Source organism: Narcine bancroftii, chromosome 2 (assembly GCF_036971445.1).
Source record: "Narcine bancroftii isolate sNarBan1 chromosome 2, sNarBan1.hap1, whole genome shotgun sequence".
Lineage (NCBI taxonomy): Eukaryota > Metazoa > Chordata > Chondrichthyes > Torpediniformes > Narcinidae > Narcine > Narcine bancroftii.
Genome location: NC_091470.1, coordinates 200,024,787 through 200,050,624, shown reverse-complemented (window position 1 = coordinate 200,050,624; position 25,838 = coordinate 200,024,787). Strand labels below are relative to the sequence as shown.

At 50.5% G+C, this 25,838-nt stretch overlaps 1 protein-coding gene across 2 annotated transcripts in view; it reads left to right on the top strand.

Annotated features, from left to right (window-relative positions):
* The window catches only part of polr2a (RNA polymerase II subunit A), a 46,930-nt gene extending 21,925 nt beyond the window's left edge, over positions 1 to 25,005 (top strand). For both annotated transcript variants that reach the window (XM_069920078.1, XM_069920079.1), the window contains 19 exons: positions 94 to 303; positions 407 to 575; positions 5,041 to 5,135; positions 5,221 to 5,424; positions 6,526 to 6,748; positions 8,297 to 8,480; positions 9,031 to 9,202; positions 9,731 to 9,836; positions 10,469 to 10,674; positions 11,442 to 11,666; positions 14,208 to 14,454; positions 14,732 to 14,832; positions 15,873 to 15,980; positions 17,426 to 17,608; positions 18,134 to 18,337; positions 18,817 to 19,003; positions 20,913 to 21,026; positions 21,119 to 21,268; positions 23,806 to 25,005. In XM_069920078.1, coding sequence (XP_069776179.1) covers positions 94 to 303; positions 407 to 575; positions 5,041 to 5,135; positions 5,221 to 5,424; positions 6,526 to 6,748; positions 8,297 to 8,480; positions 9,031 to 9,202; positions 9,731 to 9,836; positions 10,469 to 10,674; positions 11,442 to 11,666; positions 14,208 to 14,454; positions 14,732 to 14,832; positions 15,873 to 15,980; positions 17,426 to 17,608; positions 18,134 to 18,337; positions 18,817 to 19,003; positions 20,913 to 21,026; positions 21,119 to 21,268; positions 23,806 to 24,920 — 4,203 coding nt within the window. In that variant the 3' untranslated portion in view covers positions 24,921 to 25,005. The remainder of the gene's footprint in view (positions 1 to 93; positions 304 to 406; positions 576 to 5,040; positions 5,136 to 5,220; positions 5,425 to 6,525; positions 6,749 to 8,296; positions 8,481 to 9,030; positions 9,203 to 9,730; positions 9,837 to 10,468; positions 10,675 to 11,441; positions 11,667 to 14,207; positions 14,455 to 14,731; positions 14,833 to 15,872; positions 15,981 to 17,425; positions 17,609 to 18,133; positions 18,338 to 18,816; positions 19,004 to 20,912; positions 21,027 to 21,118; positions 21,269 to 23,805) is intronic.
* The last annotated feature ends 833 nt before the right edge of the window (positions 25,006 to 25,838 follow it).

Here is a 25,838-nt window from a genome sequence, read left to right as displayed (position 1 = left end):
TCATGTACTGCGTGCGTGCGCGCATTGTCAGGTTGTACATGTACAGTCAGATAATAATGAACGACCTTGAACAGCCTTTCTGCTCTGTTCCAGGGAGAGGTGATGAACCTGTTGATGCATCTCTCCACCTGGGATGGTAAGGTGCCCCAGCCGTCCATCCTCAAACCTCGCCCCCTGTGGACCGGCAAGCAGATCTTCACCCTGGTGATTCCAGGACACATCAACTGCATCCGGACGCACAGCACCCACCCGGACGATGAGGACAACGGCCCTTACAAGCACATCTCACCAGGGGACACTAAGGTCAGGCATTTCAGAGCAGGGTGTGGTTTGGGTGTAGGTCCCCACCGCTGTGTCTCTTCTTGTGCCCGTGTTTAACCTCTCTTTCCCCCACCACCCCTTGCAGGTGATTGTGGAGAACGGAGAGCTGATCATGGGCATCCTGTGCAAGAAGTCGCTGGGTACTTCCGCTGGATCCCTCGTACACATCACCTTCCTGGAGATGGGCCATGACATCACGAGGCTATTCTACAGCAACATACAGACTGTCATCAACAACTGGTTACTGATTGAAGGTAAGGAAGCGGACCCACTCTTAACCGTGACTGTAGGGCCTCCGCTGGCTCGCGGATAAAACCTGTCCCATACAGGGCCTTACCCCTGCTGCTGGAGGTTGGGGTGAGATGCCCGTCATCTGACCAACACTGGGTCTGTGCAGCCATCCGGCTGGACTGGAGGGAGCTTCCTGTCCACAGACAGTGAGGGGGATTCCATCATTGGAGTCTGGCCAAGCTCGTGATTAAAATGTGTGCTGAACTTAAAATGTTACAGGATAGTAAGGGCCCTTCATCCCACGATGTTGTTCCACCAAAACAAAACAGCTAAACCCTCCCTACCTCATAACTAACCCTGTATTTTTCTTTCATCCATGTGCCTGTCTAAATGTCTCTTAAATGCCTCTCTTGTAGCAGCCTCCACCACCACCCGCCAAGGCATTCCAGTCACCCACAACTCTGTGTAATTAAAAAAAAAGTACCCCTGATTTCTCCTCCAAATCTTCCTCCCTTCACTTTGTACGATTGTCATCTGGTGTTTGCTACTCTCACCCTGGGAAAAAGGTGCTTGCTGTCTATCTTGTGTCCACCGCTCATAATCCTCTTAGACCTCTAGGTCACACATGTCAAACTCAGGCCCGCGGGTCAAATTTGGCCCGTGATATAATTATATTTGGCCCGCAAGATCATATCAAATATGTATTAGAGCTGGCTCACTGGCCACCGCGCCAGTATAGCACATGCACAGCTAATACTACAAATCCCAGAATGCTTTGCAAAGATTGGTGCCGGCCCGTCAGCCCACTAATCGCCCCCACCTCCTCTGTTTACTTTCATTAGCCTCTGCGACCTGTCGCCCAACTCGCATGTAATAAACCCCTTACGAAAAATGGCCAAACGAAAGACAGAAAACAGGACCTTTCAAGACAGGTGGGAGGCAAAAACTCTGACCCCAGAGTTTGATGAACTTGCATCTAAGAAGAGATACCAAGTATCAGGTTTAGACCCAGGTGCATCAGAGTAAATCACAGTGTAGCAAGCTAAGCTTGGATTCATATTTTCTTTGGTTAACTTTGGACCGTTCATAGTTGAAAGATTGGATTTTCATTGAAGCAAGTTGTTATTTTTTTGACTTGGCTTGTGAAAAAAAATACATTTAAAAGGAGCTTAAAGGCTATAGAGAAATATTATTTATTGAATATTTTATTTCTCATTTCTTAATGCTTCTTCTGGAAAGAGTTTAACCAAAACTATTATTAAACATTTATTTTAATAAGAAAAAGTTTAACATTACATATGTTGAAAGAAGAGATGTTGTTGAAAATTTTCAATAAATATTTAGTTTGGCCCACGACTTAGTCCAAGTTTTTAATTTTGGCCCCCTGTGAATTTGAGTTTGACACCCCTGCTCTAAGTCATCCTTCTTTGCTCTACCCCCACTTGTGGCATTCCAGTCATCCACAACTATTTTAAAAAAACACTTGCCCCTGACGTTTCCCTGAAGTCACCTCTCAACTTCTTCGCTTTAAAGAGGAAAGCCCGTGCTCTGCTCACCTAAAATATATAGGTTAGCACAACATCGTGGGCCGAAGGGTCTGTACTGTGCTGTTGTGTTCTATGGACGAAAGTAGGTGGGATTGGGCCAGGAAGGGGCTGGGTTGTGGTGTTTGAGGGGGATGAAGGTGGTTCTGTCCTTGCTTTCGAATGCTTGGATGGTGCGTGGTTGGGAAGGAAGGTGACTCGGCAGGACAGAGATTTCAGAACGATCTTTCAGGGGTCTCGGAGTTACTACCATCCCCTCCTTCCCTCACATGGTTGTGCTCTCATCGCAGCTGTGTAGAATCATTCTGGAGGTAGAGCAATGCTGGGAATGGGTGCTGCTACTCCAGGGGTGGCCCCCGTCCTCAAGCAGTATGTCCTGACCCCCACACAATTACACTGTCATGCCACCATGTCCAGTCCGAGCGGGTTTTGTCTCACTGTTCTGCGGGGCAGAGTGAGGACTTTGAGTTGCATCAGTGGAGGTGGCGAGCAGGTAATGCAATCCTTGAGCAGCTTGTCATCCTCTGCCTGGAACACTTTCTCACCCCGTCCCTGTATGCCTTGCTGTTCCAACAGCCTTGAATGTAGCCGAAAGGTGGCCCTTGGCTCTCTGGGAGCAGAGGCTTATGCCCATTGAAATTTTTTTCCCTTATCTTAGTCTAAAATACAGTGAAAGTCCTAAAATCCAGACTCCTCAGGCATTGGGTCAGTCCAGATTCTCAGGCAGTGCTTTTAAAATTCAAATTTAAGGAGAATAAACAGATAAATCTTGATATTATTAATGAAATATTTTTCATATAAAACTAATATTTTTTACATTTCCAAGACTTCTGCATGCTCATTTGTTGCCGCTGTACATCTGTGGCATTTACACATCCACGTAAACGCCAAGAGTTTTCGAGAAGTCTGGATTCTCAGGTGGTCCGGATTCTGCCATATGGAGTTTCGGACTTAACTGGAACTGATACACTATCCATTAGACTGATCCAGTTCCAAACTCTCCTGCCTTGGGAACAAACTTTCAGCATCTACAGTGACCATCTTGGCTCCTAATCACAGAGCACCCCTACATCTTGAGACTGAGGCAGAGCGCCCTTCTCCAGTAGCTGAGCGGCCAAAACTTCCTACGGCTATGGCAAGTGTCGTGCTCTCTGATCCAATCCCTGGATTCCACTTTTGATGCTTTGAGTTGTACTGAAATGGACCACATTAATCTGGTCATCCCTTTCGTAGATGAGGTGCTGCAGATCTGAAATTTGGGGAGTGGCTTAAGTTTGAGCCAGGGACAACCATTGTCAGAAGAACTGTTGTGATGCAAGGACTTTGATTTGAAACGTCCATGGCTTCTCTCTCTGCAGATGCTGACAGCCATGCATTTTGTCCGGTTATCCCTCTGGCTGAACCCACCCACCTACCCAAATGCTGCATTGTCCCTTCCCACAATCCCAGCCCTCTGAGACTCCAGCTTGGTTACAGAATGGGCCTTGTCCAGATTTAGATCAACGCTGTGAGGAGGTGTGGAGCTGAATGTTGGCTTGATTAGTATAAAGCTAAGGTCAGGAAGGATCAGTCAAATGCAGAATGGGTGAATAATGTGGTCCTGTTCTTAATGTCTGTATGAGTCACGGTGACCCATGTGGGAACTGGCATGGAGCTAAGGTTTCCTGACTGATCCTCCGTGGGGCAGAACAGCACTAGGGAAGATTTGCCGGCAGTTCAGAATTTTCTTTTGAGGAAAAGTACAGTAAGATGTGGGAATAGAAATAGGCCATTCAGCCCATCAAGCCTGGTGCATCATTCAATCATGAGCTGATTTATTTTCCCACTCAACCCTACTGCCTGGTCTTCTCCCCATAACCTTTGATCAAGAATTGATCAATCTGTCTTAAATACATCCCATGACCTGGCCTCCACAACAGCCTGTGGCAAGAAATTCCACAGATATACCAATACAAGAGCATTGAAGCAGGAGATTGTAATTTGGCCCCTTGTCTACTCTGTTCAATTAAAAGCACAACGCTGGAGAAACTCAGCAGGTCAAACCGTGTACTTCATATAGCAAATATAAAGATGCAGAACCAACAGTTCAGGTTTGAGCTCTTTAAGGTATGGAAAAATGTTGGCAGCACCTGAACTCTTAAGTAAGGACAAGGGGAATCCTGTGTTTGTTGCATCTGGGGGCAGAGGGGGCCGGGACAGATGAACGGGAAATGGAGGAGATGTGGGCGAGGGCTGAGTTGATGATGTTGGAGGGGAAGCCATGTTTGTGGAAGAAGGGGGATATTTCAGATGATCTGGACTGGAAGTCCTTGCAAACTGATGCGGCACAGACAGAGAAATTGTGAGAAGCAAATAGAATCTTTGCGGGGGACAGGGCGAGAGTAAGTGTAGTTGAGGAAGTTGGTGGGTTTATAAAACACATTGGTGGAAAACATCTCCTGAGATGGAGACCGAGAGATCATGAAAGGAGAGGGTGTTGTCAGAGATGAACCAGGTGAATTTGAGATCAGGGTGGAAGTTGGCAGTGAAGTGAATGAAGTTGACGAGCTCATCACGGGTGCAGGAAGCAACCCTGATGTAGTCATCAATGTAGTGGAGCCGTGTAGGCTCGTAGGATGGATTGCTCCACAAACCTCATAAACAGACAGGCATAGTTGGGACCCATGCTCCACTGCCATCAACTCCCCTTACCCGCATCTTCTCAATTTCCCACTTGTCTGCCCTCAGACGCACAAATGCAGGATTCCCCTTAGCCGGTCAAACAGTGTCCTTTATAAAGCAAAGATAAAAGCACAACCAACATTTCAGGACAAGTTTCTCCAGCATTGTGTTTTTGCTTCATCCACGGTGTCTGCAGACTTTCGTGTTTTTACTTTTTTTTCCCCTTTCCTCCTACTCTATTCAATGGGTCCAAGAGCGACTTTTCATCTGTCCTGTCTTGTAGGTCACACGATAGGTATCGGTGACTCTATTGCTGATGCCAAGACTTACCAGGACATTCAGAACACCATCAAGAAGGCCAAGCAGGATGTCATAGAGGTGAGGCCTTTGGGAACTTGTTCTGGGTGGCAATGATCTTCCCATTCCCTAAGCTATGCTGCTTGACATCCTCCTTACATTGCAGGTTATTGAGAAAGCTCACAACAATGAGCTGGAACCCACACCTGGTAACACACTGCGACAGACCTTCGAGAACCAGGTGAACCGGATCCTCAATGATGCCCGTGACAAGACTGGTTCCTCTGCCCAGAAGTCCCTGTCTGAGTACAACAACTTCAAGTCCATGGTGGTTGCAGGCTCCAAAGGATCGAAGATCAACATCTCACAGGTGAGCTTCAAAACACTGGAGAGTTGGTCACCTCCTTCCCCGTGAGGAATCCTGGGGATGGAATTCTCCAGCAGCAATACCAATTGTACAGGTGCAAGCCAGACATGGAGTCCAGCTTGCTTGTACATTGTCCCTTCCCGCAATCCCAGGACGGAGAACCTTTGGGTTAGATGCAAAGTGAAGCGCTCTCTACGCTGTGGCGTCACACACAGGAGAGACACAAGAACCCAGGAAATAGGAACAGGAGTCTGCCATCTGGCCTGTCGAGCCTACTCTGGCATTCATAAGGTCATGCCTGATCTGGCCGTTGATAACTTCCCCTATTATTCAAAAATCTATCTATCTTAAATATATTTAATGAGGAAGTCTCTACTTAATTCCTCAGGCAGAGAATTCCACAGATTCCTGACTATTCTCTTCTCTTCCTAAATCTACTCATGAATCTTGAGGCCATGTCCCCCAGTTCTAGTCTCACCTACCAGTGGAAGTAACTTTCCTACCTCCATCTTATCTATCCATTTTCTATATTTGTCTACAAAATACTTTTTCATTGTTCTGGATTCCAGCGACTATCCTGCCCATTTTTCCAGGGCGGGAATAGCAAACACCATGTACACATGGTGAAGGGATGAAGGTTTAGGGGAGACACCAGGGGGTAAATCTTTGTTGGTGTCTGGAATGCCTTGCTGGGGGTGGCAGTAGAAGTTAGAATATTAGGGGTGTTTTGGAGACTCATTGACAGGCTCGTGGATGTAAGAAAAATAGCGGGTTACAAAATGGGGAGGATTTAGCTTTTCTTTTGGTAGGATTATATATAGGTTGGCACAACATCGAGGGCCGAAGGGCCTGTGCTGGGCTATAGTGATCTACGTTCTTGTATCTGGAATCAACATGATTAGTGCCCTTTGCACCACCTCCAAAATCAGTTGCTCAATTAAGGAGACCAGAACTGCACACAGTAGCCCAGATGCGGCCTCCCCAGGACTCTGTACCATTGCAGCAGAATCTCCCTGCTCTTAAATTCAACCCCACCAACAATGAAGGCCCACGTACCATGGAAGGGTTGGATGCAGAGTAACCGGTCTCTTTTCTCCGCTCCAGGTTATCGCAGTGGTGGGGCAGCAGAACGTGGAGGGTAAGCGAATCCCATTTGGCTTCAAGCACCGCACTCTGCCACACTTCATCAAGGATGACTATGGCCCTGAGAGCAGAGGGTTCGTGGAGAACTCTTACCTGGCTGGCCTGACCCCCACTGAATTCTTCTTCCACGCCATGGGAGGCCGAGAGGGTCTGATTGATACTGCAGTCAAGACTGCCGAGACTGGTAACTCTTTATGTAGTGCTGTCCCCTCATTGCTAATGGGACACTGTGCTCCAGGGATGCATGGGAGCCCTTCAGCAGAATTAAACATTAGAGACATGGGATTACAGATGTTCTCCACCCCTCCATATCGGGACTCCCTCAAATCACCCACACTGATGGGTTTGTAATCAAGTTGAAAAATCCCTCAGATCTGAACACCATGTAAGTGGGGAGTGGAAATGTGCACTCACCAGCTCTTGCAAGGTGACACCAGGTGTGTGTGTGTCGTCTCCTCCCTCTCTCTGTGTAGAATCTGGCACAACCTCTGACCCTGTCAAAGCCAGTGAGTTTTGTGGTCACTTGCGCACAGTGTGATGACTAACTAGGGGTGGACTTTAGCCTGGGACATCTGGGGCAATGCATCCGCTGTTCATAATGGAGACTGTGGGAATAGCTTGCAGTAAAAAGGAGGCTCTGTTCTCCTGTTGGAGGGAGTCCTATGGTTCTCCTTCATGTGGATTTTGGTTGGTCAAATCCAGAAAAAATTTGTTGTAAGTTACAGGACCCTTGTGCCAAGGGATCTTGGAAGTGTGAGTCTGTATCTCCCGGAAAATGGGAGCATGTAGAGAGAATGGTAAAGACCATCGCTGGGCAGAGCACTGAATGTTAGATTTGGAAGTTGCTGTTTAAAAAAAAAAATATATATATATATATTATATATATATATACATACACTAATTGGGCCACATAGTGGTCACTGCATCACAGGAAGGATGTGGAGCCTTTGGAGAGGACTGCTGTGTGGAAAGAGATGTAAGTTGAAACCTGGATTTTCTCCAATCCTGATAGGCGACCTGGTTGGCGTAGAAGTTAGCACAACGCCTTTACAGTGATCGGGTCTGGTATTTGAATCTCTGTGTCTGCATGGGTTTTCCCCCAGGGGGGGCTCCAGTTTCCTTCCACCAGTTGAAACGTACCAGGGGTGTAGGTTAATTAGGCGGCACAGACACATGGGCTGAAAAGACCTGTTACTGCAATGTATATCTTTTTAAAAATATAAAAAAACTTTAGTGAGGCGTTGATTGGGTTGACCAGCCATTCTCAACCTGTTTTTGGCTATGGCTCCCTCAAGTTTCTGCTGAAAATTTATGGGGTCCCCCTTCCCTGTGAAGCAGTGAAGTTTAGTTGGTTTCTTCCTAATGACTGATTTTTTAAAATCTGTGCTGCCCCCCCCTTAATTATTTCTGTGGCCTGTTTTTTTGGGGTGGGGGGGGGCATAGCCACTGTTGAGAATGGCTGGGGCTGATGGTCAAGAAGGGAGTGAGGTTTAAGATGAGTGGGGGAAAACTTCCAGGGGACTTGCCAGGCAAGTTACTGTTTTGAGTGGTGAGGGGCTGGTTGTGCTGCCAGGGGCGCTGGTAGCGGCAGTTACTCACCGGAATAGGCTGGTGGGAGGGGTTTGCACTCTGTGCAGGCAGAAGGAAGTAGTTTAGGCTGTCACAGTCGCATTGGGTCGAAGGGTGTGGAGCCAGGCTGCCTGTTGATGGTGTTCCCTCCTGCACTGCCCAGGTTATATCCAGAGACGTCTGATCAAGTCCATGGAGTCGGTGATGGTGAAATATGACGCCACTGTGCGGAACTCCATTAACCAGGTGATCCAGCTGCGTTATGGGGAGGACGGCCTCGCGGGAGAGAGCGTTGAGTTCCAGAACCTGGCATCAGTGAAGCCATCCAACAAATCCTTCGAGAAGAAGTAAGCAAGTTCCTGACTGTTGGCTTCCATAGTGGTGTCTGTACAAGATGGTGAAAGGTTGGGGGTTGGGGAGCTGTCAAAGTTAGATAAATTCTGTTCTCTTGTCCAGCTAGGCCATGTAAATGGGAGGTCATCATGCCTGATGTATGTGGGCGGGGACAGGGGTCATATCCCGGTCAGGCTGTGTGAGCAGGAGGGATGTCATGCTTAGGTGGGCGAAGGGAGGGGGTCATCGTGATTTCTGTGTGAGACTGGGGAGAGGGGTTAGGCCCGGGGTAGGCTAAGTGGGCAGGATGGGTATCACACTCAGGTGTGTGTGGTCAGGCAGGGGGTTAATTGTACCTGATGTGTGGTGGGGAGGGGTGGTTGTGCCTTGTGTGTGAAAGCAGGGTGGGGGTTAAGGTTCATGCCCCAGTTTGGGGGGGGGTGTCGGTGGGCCTGGGCATCTGCAGGTCAAGCCTGCTTCCAACCCACTCAGGCTTGATCCAGGCCAAGTCTCCAAGGACACTGGGCAATGGTCTCGGTCTCTCACCACTCTGGTTTGGGGCAGGTTCAAGCTGGAGTACACCAACGAGCGGAGCCTGCGTCGGACCCTACAGGAGGACATCGTGAAGGAAATCCTCAGCAATGCTGCTGTCCAGAATGAACTGGAGGTGGAGTTTGAGAAGATGAAGGAAGACCGAGAGGTCCTGAGGGCGGTGTTCCCCACTGGAGACAGCAAGGTAGGTCCCACTGCATTGGTGTTGTGTGCATTGAGCTGGAGGGTGGGAGGGGGGGGGGGGGGGCGGGAGGAGTGCTGCAGAGACCACGTTACCCAAATTAGGGTCTGCCTGGGGTGGGCACAGTGACCAAGGTATGAGTTTAGCTTGGTTTGCAGGTGGTGGGTCTTTTACAGGGATGTGGGGGTGGGATTCACAGGCAGTGAGTGAGTACAGGGATTGGGGGATTCTCGGACGGTGGGTGTGTGCAGGGAATGGGGGTGATTCTCAGACGGTGGGTGTGTGCAGGGATGGGGGGGGAATTCTCAGATGGTGGGTGTGTGCAGGGATGGGGGGAGGATTCTCGGTCGGTGGGTGTGTGCAGGGATGGGGGGGGGAATTCTCAGATGGTGGGTGTGTGCAGGGATGGGAGGGAGGATTCTCGGTCGGTGGGTGTGTGCAGGGATTAGGGGGGATTCATGGACGGTGGGTGTGTGCAGGGATTGGGGAAGGGGGTTCACTGACCATTTACCTCCCCTCTCCACACTTCAGGTGGTCCTACCCTGCAACCTCCTGCGGATGATTTGGAACGCCCAGAAAATTTTCCACATCAACACCAGGACAGTGACTGACCTACACCCCATTCGCGTGATCGAAGGTCAGCTATCTCCCATGGCTACGCCGTGCTGTTGCCTTGGTTAAACACCCTGACCACTTGGGCTACTTGTCCTGTTCCCTGCTCCTCCCTTCAACATTCCCAGGATTAAAATGTGCCTGACCAAAGGCACAGAGCCCTGTCACAGGGTCGTGCTTCAATGGTCCCCAGCGTTGGAACCTTAGTCTCTGAGCAGGGAGGAGTGGGGCGAGGCTAATGAGATTCAGGGGGTCTATGCATGTTGTCAGTGCGGAATTCTGGATCGGCGTGGGCGTAACGGGGAGAGACTGACGGGGGATATGGTGGGTTTTTTCTACGATCCGGGCCAAAGGTAGACCTGGTCTAGCAGGGTTGGAGTTTGGAACGGTGATGCTGGAGGCAGGCGCACTCACGTTTCGCAGGTGAAATAAGACCGTGCTGGCAACGTCTGTGGCCATGTTTCTGGGGAGGGGGGGTGAGGAAGACCGGAAACACAGCATCTCTCCTGCTGCGCATGTGCTTCCAGAACTCCTCCATCCACGCCTGGAAAAGCCTTTGGTGGTTGGGGGTCCCGGAGGTGGGTGGGCTGTGAGCTCTGAAGTGCAGGCCCTTGTCTGACCAGCTGGGTTGTTCTGTTTTTCCCCCCACCCCCCCAGGTGTGAAGGAGCTGAGCAAGAAGCTGATCATTGTCAACGGAGATGACCCCTTGAGCCGACAGGCGCAGGAGAACGCCACGCTGCTCTTCAACATCCACCTGCGCTCCACCCTCTGCAGCCGCCGCATGACCGAGGAGTTCCGCCTGAGCGGCGAGGCTTTTGAGTGGTTGCTGGGGGAGATAGAGGCCAAGTTCAACCAGTCCATCGTGAGCACCTATCTTCAGGGTTGGGGTGCTGTTGTCTCTGATTTTATTGCCCATTCAACCCCCTTCACCCAACCCCAGACCGGAACTGAGCCCCCTCCGTCCTCCCATTGGCTCCCTTTCTTCACAGACCAATCGGGGATGGGAAGGGTTCCCGCTGACCCAGTCCTGTAGGTTTGGTTTTCCCCCACCCTGCTGCAGAGCAGCTGGACTTCAGCGTCATTCTGGGTGCATGCTCGACTCCCTCCACCCCCGAATCCTTGGTCCCTATCCCATTGAATGCTGTTCTCTTCAGAACCCCACCATTCGTTCATCGGTAAATCCTCTGCGCCCGGAGATTGTTTGGCGCATTCCATGCCATTGGCCCCCTCTGCTGAGTTTGCACAACCCTCTCCTTCCCCATGGGCTCCAGTTTCCTGCCACCCTCCAAAACATAAGGGGGTTGTAGGTGTAATTGGGTGGGAAGGACCTGTTACCATGGTGTATGACTAAATTTAAATGTACTGAAGCTGCTTGTTTAAGTTGGGGCATGACTGTAAGATAGAAGCAGTATGATCTTCATTTCTGAAGGTGGTCTCGAGGCAGTTGCTCAGTCCTGCTGTCTTGTGGGTGCTGGAGATGGTGCTGAGCATTGCTTCTCACTGATCTGGGGTGCTTCGGACAGGGTAGTGGGAGATAGTTTGTGGAGAGTCGCTGTCCCTGCTGAGAGATGCCTGGAGGCCACAGTTTGTACATGGAGCATGCTAACGATCTTCCTCCCAACCCTGCAGGCCCACCCAGGGGAGATGGTCGGCGCTTTGGCCGCCCAGTCGTTGGGAGAACCTGCCACTCAGATGACCCTGAACACCTTTCACTATGCTGGCGTGTCGGCCAAGAACGTCACCCTGGGTGTTCCTCGTCTCAAAGAGCTTATCAACATCTCCAAGAAGCCCAAGACTCCCTCCCTAACAGTCTTCCTGCTGGGCCAGTCTGCCAGGGATGCAGAGCGGGCCAAGGTGGGTGCTGGATGGGGGAATTGGAGGTGGAGGTTCAGTCATGATTGCATTAACCCTTTGGACTCTGGCCATTTTTAACCTTTCAGAGTATATACTCTTGGTTGAGTCCGTGGATAAACTGGAATAAGTTGATCTGTTCAGTCATGGATACCATGTTATTCAGATATGCACAGCTTGACGTCCACTATATGTTCTGTGAAATTGGACACTGTGATGTGGACGTTGTGCGAACACCATATTATGCACGTGGCAAAGCTATATGGGTTACTGTAGTGTACCTGTAAACCTTTTAACTTGTAAGTAGGGATCAGTGTGGGGACCAAAACGGGGCTGTGAGGAGAGAGCAGGGCAGTGGGATCAATGTGGGAACTGATACAGGGCTGTGAGGAGAGAGAGAGAGAGAGGGGCAGCGGGATCAGTATGGGGACCTGACACGGGGCTGTGGGGAGAGAGCGGGGCAGTGGGATCAGCATGGGGACTGGTACAGGTCTGTGAGGAGAGAGCAGGGCAGTGGGATCAGTGTGGAGACTGATACAGGGCTGTGAGGAGAGAGCGGGGCAGCGGGATCAGTGTGGGGACTGATACAGGACTGGGGAGAGAGCAGGGCAGTGGGATCAGTGTGGGGAGAGAGCGGGGCAGTGGGATCAGTGTGGAGACTGATACAGGGCTGTGAGGAGAGAGCGGGGCAGCGGGATCAGTGTGGGGACTGATACAGGACTGGGGAGAGAGCAGGGCAGTGGGATCAGCTTAGGGACCTGACACGGGGCTGTGAGGAGAGAGAGAGAGAGAGGGGCAGCGGGATCAGTATGGGGACCTGACACGGGGCTGTGGGGAGAGAGCGGGGCAGTGGGATCAGCATGGGGACTGGTACAGGTCTGTGAGGAGAGAGCAGGGCAGTGGGATCAGTGTGGAGACTGATACAGGGCTGTGAGGAGAGAGCGGGGCAGCGGGATCAGTGTGGGGACTGATACAGGACTGGGGAGAGAGCAGGGCAGTGGGATCAGTGTGGGGAGAGAGCGGGGCAGTGGGATCAGTGTGGAGACTGATACAGGGCTGTGAGGAGAGAGCGGGGCAGCGGGATCAGTGTGGGGACTGATACAGGACTGGGGAGAGAGCAGGGCAGTGGGATCAGTGTGGGGACCTGACACAGGGGTGTGGGGAGAGAGCGGGGCAGTGGGATCAGCTTAGGGACCTGACACGGGGCTGTGGGGAGAGAGCGGGGCAGTGGGATCAGCATGGGGACTGGTACAGGTCTGTGAGGAGAGAGCAGGGCAGTGGGATCAGTGTGGAGACTGATACAGGGCTGTGAGGAGAGAGCGGGGCAGCGGGATCAGTGTGGGGACTGATACAGGACTGGGGAGAGAGCAGGGCAGTGGGATCAGTGTGGGGACCTGACATGGGGGTGTGGGGAGAGAGCGGGGCAGTGGGATCAGTGTGGAGACTGATACAGGGCTGTGAGGAGAGAGCGGGGCAGCGGGATCAGTGTGGGGACTGATACAGGACTGGGGAGAGAGCAGGGCAGTGGGATCAGTGTGGGGACCTGACACGGGGGTGTGGGGAGAGAGCGGGGCAGTGGGATCAGCGTAGGGACCTGACACGGGGGTGTGGGGAGAGAGCGGGGCAGTGGGATCAGCGTGGGGACCTGACTCGGGGCTGTGAGGAGAGAGTGGGGCAGTGGGATCAGTGGGTATACAGTATACAATTTCCTATAGCTCACAATCACTTTTTCTAAATTTATGCAGACTTTCTTGTGGTAACTGAATAATTTTGGGATCATGGATGACTATGCGGTTGGACATTAAGCAGTGCCTACCTGTATCTGAGTGTCCTGTTCATACCCTACATAGTCCAACATACTGAATCAACAATTTTGAATGTTCTTACCTTTACGTCCAATACTTTTTCTTGTTGTGGAACTTGGCGAAGCAGCTGTTTTTACCAACGTTTGCAAAGATGCACTTTACAGTATGAACTAGCTCGTGGTTGGGTACAAAATCAGTCCCGGAAAACTGTGTACAGAGTCCAAAGAGTTCATTAGTGATGTGGGCTAGTGGGGTGGAAAGATCTCACCTCATCTTTGTGTCAACTCCCATATGGGGTTGGGTTCCTCAATCCCCCTGGGGTGGAGAGACTCAGCACAGGGAATCCTCCCTATCCTGCCCAGAGTCCTTCACACGGGTGAGTGGCTACATTCTCCAGTTCCCTCCCTGTGACACTTCGGTGTGCCACTGAGGCAGTGCTGACTGGCTCAAGGTGTGCTGATATCCCAACTATTCCCTCGGAGGGACAAGGGACTCCACATCTTGGGCCGATAGTTAACCTTGCCTGATATTACCGAGTTGTGTTTGGGTCACTCGTCATGTTAGAGTTTGTGGACCTATCTGTATATGTGGCACTTCAGAAGGTCCTGGCTGTAACCACTTTGGAATGTCCTGAGGTAGAGCATGCAGTTGGAGTGGGGTCTCAAGTAGGTCAGAGTGGGAAGCTCAGCCTGAGCACCATGGGGCTGTCCCTGCATTGACGTGGGGTTGGTCTTGGCAGGACATCCTGTGCCGCCTGGAGCACACCACGCTGAGGAAGGTTACTGCCAACACAGCCATCTACTACGACCCAGATCCCCAGAACACAGTGGTGTCCGAGGATCAGGAGTGGGTGAACGTGTACTACGAGATGCCAGACTTCGACGTGACCCGCATCTCACCCTGGCTGCTGCGGATCGAGCTCGACCGCAAGCACATGACTGACCGGAAACTGACCATGGAGCAGATCGCAGAGAAGATCAATGCCGGTGAGCACCACCACTGTCCCCTCTGTCTCTGCCAGATCACTGCGGCGCTTTCCGACCATCTCCCTGAACAACCTGTCCAATCCCAGCACAGTCTGTCCAGGCAGCTGGCTGACCTGCTGCTGACCGCTTGATTTGGTGCATCCTGGCCTGCTGTTTTCCCTCTCCTCCTGGTTGGGAGGTGTGAGGGAGATGTGCTTCTGTCTTGGTTCTGTCCCGAGTGGTCTCGCTCCATTTGTCTCTGCACCACATAACACCTGTGGCTCTCTGTACCCAACAGGATTTGGCGATGACTTAAACTGCATTTTTAATGACGACAACGCAGAAAAACTGGTGCTGAGAATTCGGATCATGAACAGCGACGAGAATAAATTCCAGGAGGTGAGAGAGCGGGAGCAGTCGTCTGGGAAACACTGGATGACAGCTTGACTCACTACCTATCCCATGCTGTCACGATGCTGGATGTCCATGACATTACAGTGCATAAGGAGCTCGACAGGCCAGTTCCATTGAGAGAGAGAGAGAGAGAGTGGTGGGACAGTACGGAGGGAGTTTCACTCTGTCTGACCCTGGGAGTGTGTGATGGGACAGTGTGGAGGGAGCTTCACCCTGTGTGTCCCTCAGAGTGTGTGATGGGACGGTGTGGAGGGAGATTCACTCTGTGTCTGACCCTGGGAGAGTGTGATGGGACGGTGTGGAAGGAGATTCACTCTGTCTGACCCTGGGAGTGTATGATGGGACAGTGCAGAGGGAAATTCCCTCTATCTGACCCTGGGAGTGTGTGATGGGATGGTGTGGAGGGAGATTGACTCTGTCTGACCCTGGGAAAATGTGATGGGATGGTGTGGAGGGAGATTCACTCTGTCTGACCCTGGGAGTGTGTGATGGGACAGTGTGGAGGGAGCTTCCCTCTGTCTAACCCTGGGAGAGTGTGGTGGGACGGTGTGGAGGGAGCTACCCTCTATCTGACCCTGGGAGTGTATGATGGGACAGTGCAGAGGGAAATTCCCTCTATCTGACCCTGGGAGTGTGTGATGGGGCGGAGTGGAGGGAGATTGACTCTGTCTGACCCTGGGAATGTGTGATGGGGCGGTGTGGAGGGAGATTCACTCTGTGTCTGACCCTGGGAGAGTGTGATAGGACGGTGTGGAGAGATCTTCATCTTGTCTGACCCTGGGAGTGTGTGAGGGGACGGTGTGGAGGGAGATTCCCTCTGTCTGACTGTGAGTGTGTGATGGGCCGGTGTGGAGGGAGATTTACTCTGTCTGACCCTGGGAGAGTGTGATGGGACAGGGCAGAGTGCTGATTTAATGAAGTAACATTTAGCTGTGCCACCTAATGTGATCATGAGATGCCCTGCGTGAACAAATGCAGCAACTGTTCGTCCCTCGGCTGTTCCTAACCTGTCTCTTGCCTAACAGCAAGAAGAGGAAGTGGTGGACAAGATGGACGACGATGTTTTCCTTCGGTGCATCGAGTCTAACATGCTGACAGACATGACGCTGCAGGGGATTGAGCAGATCAGTAAGGTAAGCCTTCAGGGCCATTGCCCTCTTTGATTTTGTCACCAGATGTGCAGTTCGGGGAGAAAAGTCTGACTCCACTCAAGCGCACACACTCATCAAAGCAGACACCTTCCTCAGCCGCTGCCCTCCCACAGGCCTCTGGTACTCGACCTGAACCTCTTTGCCTCTAAACTCATAGGGAGCCCCTAAATCCTGCATCATCAGTTAGCTGCACTGTTACAGCACTGAACTGGGCATTCCTCCAGATACAGTAGAGGCCCTAAAATCTTGGGAAATGGGGCGGTTTGGATTTTCTGGATTCTCAGACACTTGCGCAATGCATGCATGCAAAAGCCAAGTTTTCGAGAAGTTCGGATTTCTGGCATTGTATTCTTTAAATGCAACACAGTAGAAGCTTATTCCACCAAATTAAACCTGTGCCTCCCAATTACCTCCAAATTAACCTACGACATCAATCCACCCAATGACCTGGCCTCCACAACTGCCTGTGGCAACAAATTCCACAGATTCACCGCCCTTCAGCTGAAGAAATTCCTCTGCATTTCTGTTCTAAGTGGATGCCCTTCAGTCCTGAAGTTGTGCCCTCTTGTCCTAGATTCTCTCACCATGGGAAACAATTTCTCTACATCTACTCTGTCCATGCCTTCATCATTATTAATGTATAATATGAATATATTGTATATAATTGTGATGCAGAATGCAGACACAAAACATATTCTATTCAACAGGCTTTATTCTACATAAACTTCCACAGAGTGCTGTGTAGGCTTTGAGAGTGACCTCAAGGGGCCAGATCTAGCTTGTATACTCAAGGGTGATTGGCAGCCAACCGGGTGGGGCTTGGTCCATTCAGGTTAGCTTATTGACAGCTGGCCAGGTGTTGCCTTGTCCTCCAGTGCTCTTCTGCAGGTATACAGGTCGCCCCCTGCAGTCGGCTCATGGTGTATCACCACAATAATATAATGAATTAAAGTCAGAGCTTCCCATACCTGTGTCCTACACCTTCACGCACCTGTAGTGTTCTCCTCAGTCACCACATTCCTGTAGTATTTATTAGCACCCTGCACCTTTGTTCTTTCATCTCGACCCTGCTGGCCATTTGAAGACTGCAGTCAAAGCCTCATGTCTTGTTCTTTCCTACTCCCAATACTGGTGCTTTGGGTAGTGCCACTTACCACTGTGTTAGAGACCCAGGTTTGATCCTGACCTCCAGTGACCTGGCAGGAGTTTGCATGTTTCTTCCTCTCCTCCCCACCTGCCCACATTTCCACCCACAACCCACACCCTGCAAAGTGTAGAGCTGCCGTGAATTGCCCCAAATACATGGGAGGGGGAGAATAAATCTGGCTGCTGGGTGTTGGACTGAAGGGCCTCTGTGCGGCTTGAGGTGCTTCGATTGCTGCCGTCCCCATGAATGCTCTTCTCCCCCCCCCCCCCCCCCGTCGCAGGTGTACATGCACCTCCCCCAGACGGACAACAAGAAGAAGATAATCATCACTGATGAAGGGGAGTTCAAAGCCCTGCAAGAGTGGATCCTGGAGACGGACGGAGTCAGCCTGATGCGAGTGCTGAGCGAGAAGGACGTGGACCCAGTGCGCACCACCTCCAACGACATCGTGGAGATCTTCACTGTGAGTACCTGCCCCTAGTTCAAATGTCATCTCTTAAAAGATAAACAGGGACCCCAGTAATGGACAGAAATTTGGGATCTTGCATCTCAATGCAACTCCCACTCCTGGGGCTGGGAGAGGATGGGAACTGATCTCCAACCCTTAATCCGATGTGTTTGCAGTCCAGTGAACACACCTGGGTCTGCCCACCTGTGCTGGGTACAGCGAGCGAAGGCTGACTAGTGTGTGGGGCCTGGCCCCTCATGGCTCAGGATTTCAGATTTATTGTCTAGAGTACATACTCGACATCACATCCACCCTTGTTTACAAACCTCCTCCCCCACAACACAATATCATCAAATTTGGCCAATTCCAGCCAGGTCCTATGCTCTACCATCCTGTGCCCCTCTGCACTCTTTGACTGGGTTTGTAATTGGCCTTTGGTTCAAGTGAGATGGCTGAGTTCCACTACGTAGGTGCTACACAAACACAAGCCATTGGAAGGTTCTAGATGTGCTGCTCATTGGCTGATCTCGAATCTTTCAGGTTCTGGGCATTGAAGCTGTGAGAAAAGCCTTGGAGCGGGAATTGTACCACGTCATCTCTTTCGATGGCTCCTATGTCAACTACCGCCACTTGTCCCTGCTGTGTGACACCATGACCTGCCGGGGTCATCTGATGGCCATCACCAGGCACGGAGTGAATCGTCAGGACACCGGGCCACTTATGAAGTGCTCCTTTGAGGAAACGGTAATTATTCTGTTTGCCGTGGTGCCTTGAGGGTGTGACTCACAGCAGAAAAATTACCATGGATTTTTGTCCCGATAGTGGGCTGTTGTTAACTGCAGTGGGTGGCCATGGCTGAGGGTTGTGACTTGCAAGGATTCGAGCGTAGTATACGCTAAAGCCTCTCGTGCAGCACAGAAGTGTCAGATGAGGGTGGTACTAAGGAAGTTGCTTGGGGAGTGCTGCACTGTTCAAAGCGGGAAACTGGATCCCATGCTGTTATGGAGTGCACAGCCTCTCCCTAGCCAATGCATATGACCAGTCAGCCTTCAGCAGAGACTGGTGTCTGAAATGCTTGGGCCCACAGAGATAGTTGAGCCTCTCCATCACTGCCTGCTGGTGGCTGGAGTGTTTGCGCTCCACCTCTGGGCCCCAGCTGTTAGTCTATCTCCCCGCTGTGACTCCTCTACCTACAGACCATGTGTGTCCTTGTCCGCCTTCAGGTGGACGTCCTGATGGAAGCTTCGGCACATGGAGAGATGGACCCGATGAAGGGCGTGTCGGAGAATATCATGCTGGGGCAGCTGGCTCCTGCAGGGACTGGAGCCTTCGACCTGCTGCTGGATGCAGAGAAGTGCAAATATGGCATGGAGATCCCGACCAATATTGGCGGTCTGGGAGTTGGAGGACGTGAGTATCTGCGACATCGTGGTTCTGGGCCAGCCATTTTCAGCTATGACTCCCCTAGGACATGGCTCAAAGTTTATCACAAGATGAAGGACCAGAAGTAGGCCACTCGGCCTGTCGGGTCTGCTCTGTTGTTTAAACATGAGCTGAACTTTATCACTCAGCCCCACTCCCCAGCTTTCTCCCTGTAACCCTGATGCCCTGACTAATCAATTTCTATCTTAAATTCACCCAATTACCTCGCTTCCACAGCCACCTGCGGCAACAAGTTCCACAGACTCACGACCCTCTATCTAAAAAAATTTCTCCGCATCTCTGTTTTAAATTGATGCCCTTTTAACCTGACATTGTGCCATCTTATCCTAGTCTCCCCGACCATGGGAAACATTGTCACATCTGGTCTGTCTATCTTTTCAGCATTCAAAATGTTTGAGTCCCCCCCCCCCCCCCCCTACCCCCCCATTCTTCTGTACTCCAACAAGTACTGACCAAGAGCTGACAAACTTTCTCATGTGTCAACCCTTTCATTCCTGGTATCATTCTAGCAAATCTTCTCTGAACCCTCTCCAATTCAGTGGCCCCCTTTCCCGTGAAGCAGTTGAGTTTCAGTAGTCTCCGTACTTCTCTTCTACTGACTACCTATGTTAAAAAAATAATCATCTACTGCATCCTGTTCTCCTGGTGTGCTCTCCTCCACATCAGGAATGATGGGAGATCGCTTCGTTGACCACCTTGGTTCTGTTTGCTGCAATGATGTGGATCTCCCAGTGGTCACCCATTTCAATTCCTCATCCCATTCCCTTACTGACATGTCTGCATGGTCTCATGCACTGCCAGACCAAGACCACCCACAGATTGGAGGAACCACACCTCATCTCTCCGTCTGGAAGCCCTCCAACTGGATGGAATTGACCGGTTTCCATTAAAATCTTCATAACTCTCCTCTGTGTCTCTCTTTGTTGACCACGATTCCCTTTTCCTACCATCTTTTCCATGAACCCTGCACATGGTCCCTAAATATCTTCCACACTACTTCTGTGCTTCTACCCAAGAACATCTGTTCCCAATTTACTCTCTACTTCCTGAATCATCACATCGTAATTAGCCCTTCCCCAAATACATTTTGCTTTTTATCCTTGGGGAGTTGTGGTCACTCTCACTGAAATACTCCCCACCAAGAGGTCTGCCACCTGACCAGGTCATTACCCAGTACTGGATCCAGTATGGCCTCTGCTCTAATCGACTGGTCCACATAATGTGTGGGGAATCCTTCTTGGACACTCTTGACAAATTCTGCCTCATCTATCCCGCTTGCAGCAAGGAGGTTCCTTTTCTAACGTGTCACGGCTCCAAAGCTATGTAACGGTCCTAATCTCTGTAGTGTACACCTTACCAACGACTCCTCCAGCATAGTCCACAGTTCACGACCTGGAGTGGAGCAGGGTTTTTGGGACCAAAACGCAAAAGAGGAAGAGCTACTGCATGTGGTGAATTTTATAGTACAGTAATCTGGAGGGTCTGTCCCAGATATTCACTGGGTTATTAAGGAGCCAATGGTTGGCCATGCACTAATATATAGGCAGCGTCCAACCTTGATTGGGAAGTGATGTGACTTCTGACTAGGCCCTCCACAATCCACGTGATTGGAGCTCCTTTCCATATTCTGCCAGGGCAAGGTGTTGCTCTCAGCCCCTTCATGGCGAGTTGATCCTCTCAGGCAAGGATTCAGTAGTGTAATTGTGGGTATGTGTGTGTGTGGTGGGTTAGGGAGGGAGGTTTGATGGAGAAACCAGACTGAGGAATCCCGCAAATGGCTAGTAGTCTTGGGGCTGGTGGAGGTGAGGATGGGTGGCGATAGGTGGAAGCTGCCTGTTGACTGGACAAGTCTGATTGCTTTCATTTATTTTTCCAGCCACTGGTATGTTCTTTGGCTCGGCTCCCAGCCCAATGGGAGGGATGTCTCCTGCTATGACTCCATGGAACCAGGGAGCGACTCCTGCATATGGAGCCTGGTCACCAAGTGTGGGTGAGTGCGGGCACCATAGTAGCCGTGCCTTGATTGAGTACCCAGGAGTCCTGTTTGCATTGTGATCAGTTGATATTGCTTCTGTGTTGCAGGCAGTGGGATGACCCCAGGAGCTGCCGGCTTCTCTCCCAGTGCAGCATCTGACGCCAGTGGCTTCAGTCCGGGTTACTCACCAGCCTGGTCTCCTACGCCTGGATCGCCAGGGTCTCCTGGCCCTTCCAGTCCCTACATTCCGTCTCCAGGTCAGTACCTTGCCATTAGTCATCCCCAGCACAGGACTGTATTTGCCTGATGCCAGAACATGCCATCTTGTCCAATGTCCTGGAGTCTCTCAGTTCACCTACCTCTTCAGTCTGGCCGCTGCCCTTTCTGATCTACCCCAGTCCCTTGCGTTCACCTTCCCTGTGGGAGTGGGGCACACAATCCCTCTCTGGGGATGTAATTCGCAGGCTTATCAAGTGTTATGCAGTAAAACCTTGGGTATCTGGCACCCATGAGGATTGGTAGATGCCGGATAAGTGCATTTTCTTGTTGCTTGAGACTCACTCTTACAATGCCTAACTAATAAACGTATTAAGAATAAACAGTTTCAAAGACAAAAATACTCGACTGTACTTGCACTGAACAAACTTCACTTGTATGAATATATAAACATTAAAGTATTTTACTTTATTTTCATTCACATTCTTTGAAAACATTTAACTGTCGCTACATCTGCAGGTTCATCCCCTCCACAGAGCCGCCCGATAGCCAAACATTAACATAGATAATTTTTTTCCTTCCCCCCCCCCCCTAAAGTTTTGCAGATAAACCCTCTGGGGGCAACACTAAGCAGGGATAAGGGGACACTTTAAGGGAGTCGCGCCAACAGCAAATGGCGTCAACCAGCTCTTCTGGACAACGCTGCTTCACCCAACTTTATTCAAACAGCTGCTCTGAGCAAAACCAATATTTCCTCCCATCTTCACCATAGGCTTATGTGTTACTTCAGAGAACAGCTACTTTTACAATTTTAAATGCATATTTTCCTTTTTTTTACCGGTTGCTTGAGTTCTGGATACCAGGGGATTTATTGTATTTGACACCCTGACTTTTCCGTCCACTCAGCAGCTCTTCAGCCTATTGCTTGTGTGCTGGCTGCCAGCAGTCCAGTCCTATCAGTCACCTACCCTTTATTTCTCTTGGATGTTTCTTTTCTCACGTTCCCATGAAATCTCCCTAACTTTCCTGCAGTCCAGTCACGTGACAGGCCAGTGTGCCAACCTGCACGTCTATGTGGTGTGGGAGAAACCAGAACACTAAAAGGAATGTGCACTATTGCCAATTCACTTTCTTGCACAAGGACAACTGAATATTTACGATCTGATTTTTGAACTGCTGTTGCTTTTAGTTTAAAACGAAGTGCCTGCTCAGCAGCACAAGATTTTTTTAAAATTGGTGTTTGTATACGTTGAACAATGTTTATGACTATAAACTCATTACATGCCTGGTAAAACCCATGTGGACATAGGAAAAAACATGCAAACTCCCCCCAGCATTTGATGTGGGGACTCAGCTATCCCTGGAGCTACTCTCTGCTGCTGTCCCTGGGTTTGAGTGTGTCACCTTTCCAAATTTTTGCCCCAGACATTTTGTCAACCGAATTCTTTGGTTGCTTGCTGTGGCAGCATGAGACTACTCCCTTTCCGGAGAGAAGTGTGGGTCTCCAGGCCAACATGCCAGGTGCAGAAGTGAGGGAGTGCCACATGACGTAACGGTTTGGAATCAGGATTTGTAACGAAATTCATTGTTTTGCTGCAGCATCATGTGCAAATAAGTTGCATTTCATAAAAAATAGTCCAAGAAAAATAGGAGAAAATGAGACGGTGTCTGTAGTTCATTGTCCATTCAGGAATCTGATGGCAGAGGGGAAGAAGCTGTCCTTGTGCCGCTGGGTGCTCGTCTTCAGGCTCCTGTACCTCCTTTCTCATGGTAGCAGAGTGAAGAGGGCAGGCCTGGGTGGTGAGGGTTATTGAGGACAGAGGCTGCTTTCTTAAGACACCGCCTCTTGTAGATGGAGTGAAGAGTGGTGCTCACGATGTTGCAGGCTGAGTTCACAACTCTCTGGATTTTTTTTCCTGTCCTGTGAATTGGCACCTCCGTACCAGACATTGTTATCGGAGGCTGTGCCTTGGGTGGGTGTGAAAGATCCCAGCAGAATTGTCATTGTGTGGCTGGGCCAAGTGAACTGATCAGAGTTGCTGCTGTTTGAGGCAATTTTAGTGTTCAAGTTTTCACATTCCCCAATGACACTGGACAATGAATAATTTTTTTTTAAAAAGGTTTGCTTCCTCCTAAAAATGTTTTGCCGCTGATTTTTTGTTTGTACTCAACATCTGATGCCTCGTGTCAGTGTCCAACAATAGTCGGCCGGCATTGATGGATTCCATATGCTTGATCCATACGGCTTTTCCATAGTCGCAATGTCCTGGTGAAACCTGTCAGTGTTCATCACTAACGGCACCGAGATCTGCAGGGAAGACGTCCAATTGCAAATGGAGGAAATGAATTTTCAACGACATATTGCATTTCATGGTTTTGAAGTAGACTTAAAATATGACAGGTTATATCTAAAAAAGGACGAGATAGGAAAATTTGGTGATATTTGCGATCAATTCATAAAATACATCCAAAGGTGTTCAGGGAGCAAAATCTTTGTTGTCCACTGTGATTGGAGGATGTCTCAATGTGGATATGTTACTGTCTCTCCCATCCTTGACCTCTCTCTTTCTCTCCCCAGGTGGAGCGATGTCACCCAGCTATTCGCCAACCTCTCCTGCTTATGAGCCAAGGTCTCCTGGTGGCTACACACCCCAGAGCCCCAGCTACTCCCCAACCTCTCCATCCTACAGCCCCACATCCCCGTCCTACTCTCCCACCAGCCCCAACTACAGTCCCACCAGCCCCAGCTACTCCCCCACCAGCCCAAGCTATAGCCCCACGTCTCCAAGCTACTCTCCTACCTCTCCTTCCTACTCTCCCACCTCTCCTTCCTATTCCCCCACCTCACCTTCATACTCTCCAACCTCCCCCAGCTACAGTCCCACCAGCCCAAGCTACTCCCCAACCTCTCCCAGTTACTCCCCCACTTCCCCTTCTTACTCCCCCACTTCCCCTTCCTACTCTCCAACCTCTCCTTCCTATTCTCCAACCTCACCTTCTTACTCCCCAACCAGCCCAAGTTATTCTCCCACCTCGCCCAACTACACTCCCACCTCACCCAATTACAGCCCCACCTCCCCCAGTTACAGCCCCACCTCTCCAAGCTACACTCCCACCTCCCCCAATTACAGCCCCACCTCCCCCAGCTACAGCCCCACCTCCCCCAGCTACAGCCCCACCTCCCCCAGTTATTCTCCCTCCAGCCCACGGTACACGCCTCAGTCGCCGACCTACACGCCCAGCTCCCCCAGCTACAGTCCCAGCAGCCCCAGCTACTCGCCCACTAGCCCCAAGTACTCACCCACCAGCCCTTCCTACAGCCCCAGCTCACCCGAGTACACACCCACCTCTCCCAAGTACAGCCCCACCAGTCCCAAGTATTCGCCCACGTCGCCAAAGTACTCGCCCACATCTCCTACCTACTCTCCCACCACGCCCAAGTATTCGCCCACGAGTCCCACCTACTCACCCACCTCACCGGTGTACACCCCTACCTCCCCGAAGTACTCGCCCACCTCCCCCACCTACTCACCCACTTCCCCAAAGTACTCGCCCACCTCCCCCACCTATTCGCCCACCAGCCCCAAGGGCTCCACGTACAGCCCCACCTCACCGGGCTACAGCCCCACCTCGCCAACCTACAGCCTCACCAGCCCAGCCATCAGCCCAGAGGACAGCGACGAAGAAAACTGATGAGCCAAGGGAGGGCACAGAGAGCAAGAGCACTACAATCACCCCATCACTCCGTCCTCCTCTTCTCAACTCGCAGGCTCTTGCCCTATTTGGACTTGAAATCCTGTTTTGTATTGACATTGCCCTAAAGAAGTGGAGGAATGGCAAATTCCTGGAAGAATTTTTTTAATAAAGGTTCCAAGAAGATTTGGAATGAAAGGAAATCCAAACTGTAAAATTTGAATATATATATTTTTTGGACACTTTTTGATTGTGGATGTGTTAATGGGTTTTAAATGAAGGTTTTGAAAAACCTTTTTGAGTTTTTTTTTTGTTTCCTTTAATGCACCAGGATGTGTGAGTTTCAACTTTTGAGAATTCTACTACTTGACTGGGTTTCCAGGTCTTGGTTGGGACCCCAAGGGCAACAAGGTGGTCTCATTTTTCCCTGCCAGTGATTTATTTATATTGTGTGACTTGTGCTTTAAGGACTTTATCTGTGAGAGACTTCATTCCTTGTGGGGGAGGGGGGTGCTGTGCAGTTGTTCAGGGTGATGGCTGAAAGAAACCCCCCCTCGCACCTCCACTCAGTGTAGATGGATCCTCTTAGTTTTTGAGGGTGTGTGGGTGAGGGGTGTGCTTGGGTTTTTCTGAAAACCATCAAAATGCAAGTCCTGTGACTTCATCTGTAAAAATAAAAAAGGCGGGGGGGGGGTTGAAAAAATATGATTCAAGAGCAGCATCTGTTGGCTGTCAGTTGTGTACAGATCATTTACTAGTCTTTTTCCTGTTTTCTTTTTGGAAATGTTGGAAAAGTACTTAACAATAAAAGTTTTACTAATTTTTGTGGAGTTCTCAGCTTCTGGTGAGTGTCATTGGGAGGGAAAAACAAACATGATCCATGAAACTTCTTCACCCAGTGAAAAGGATATTGGGTTT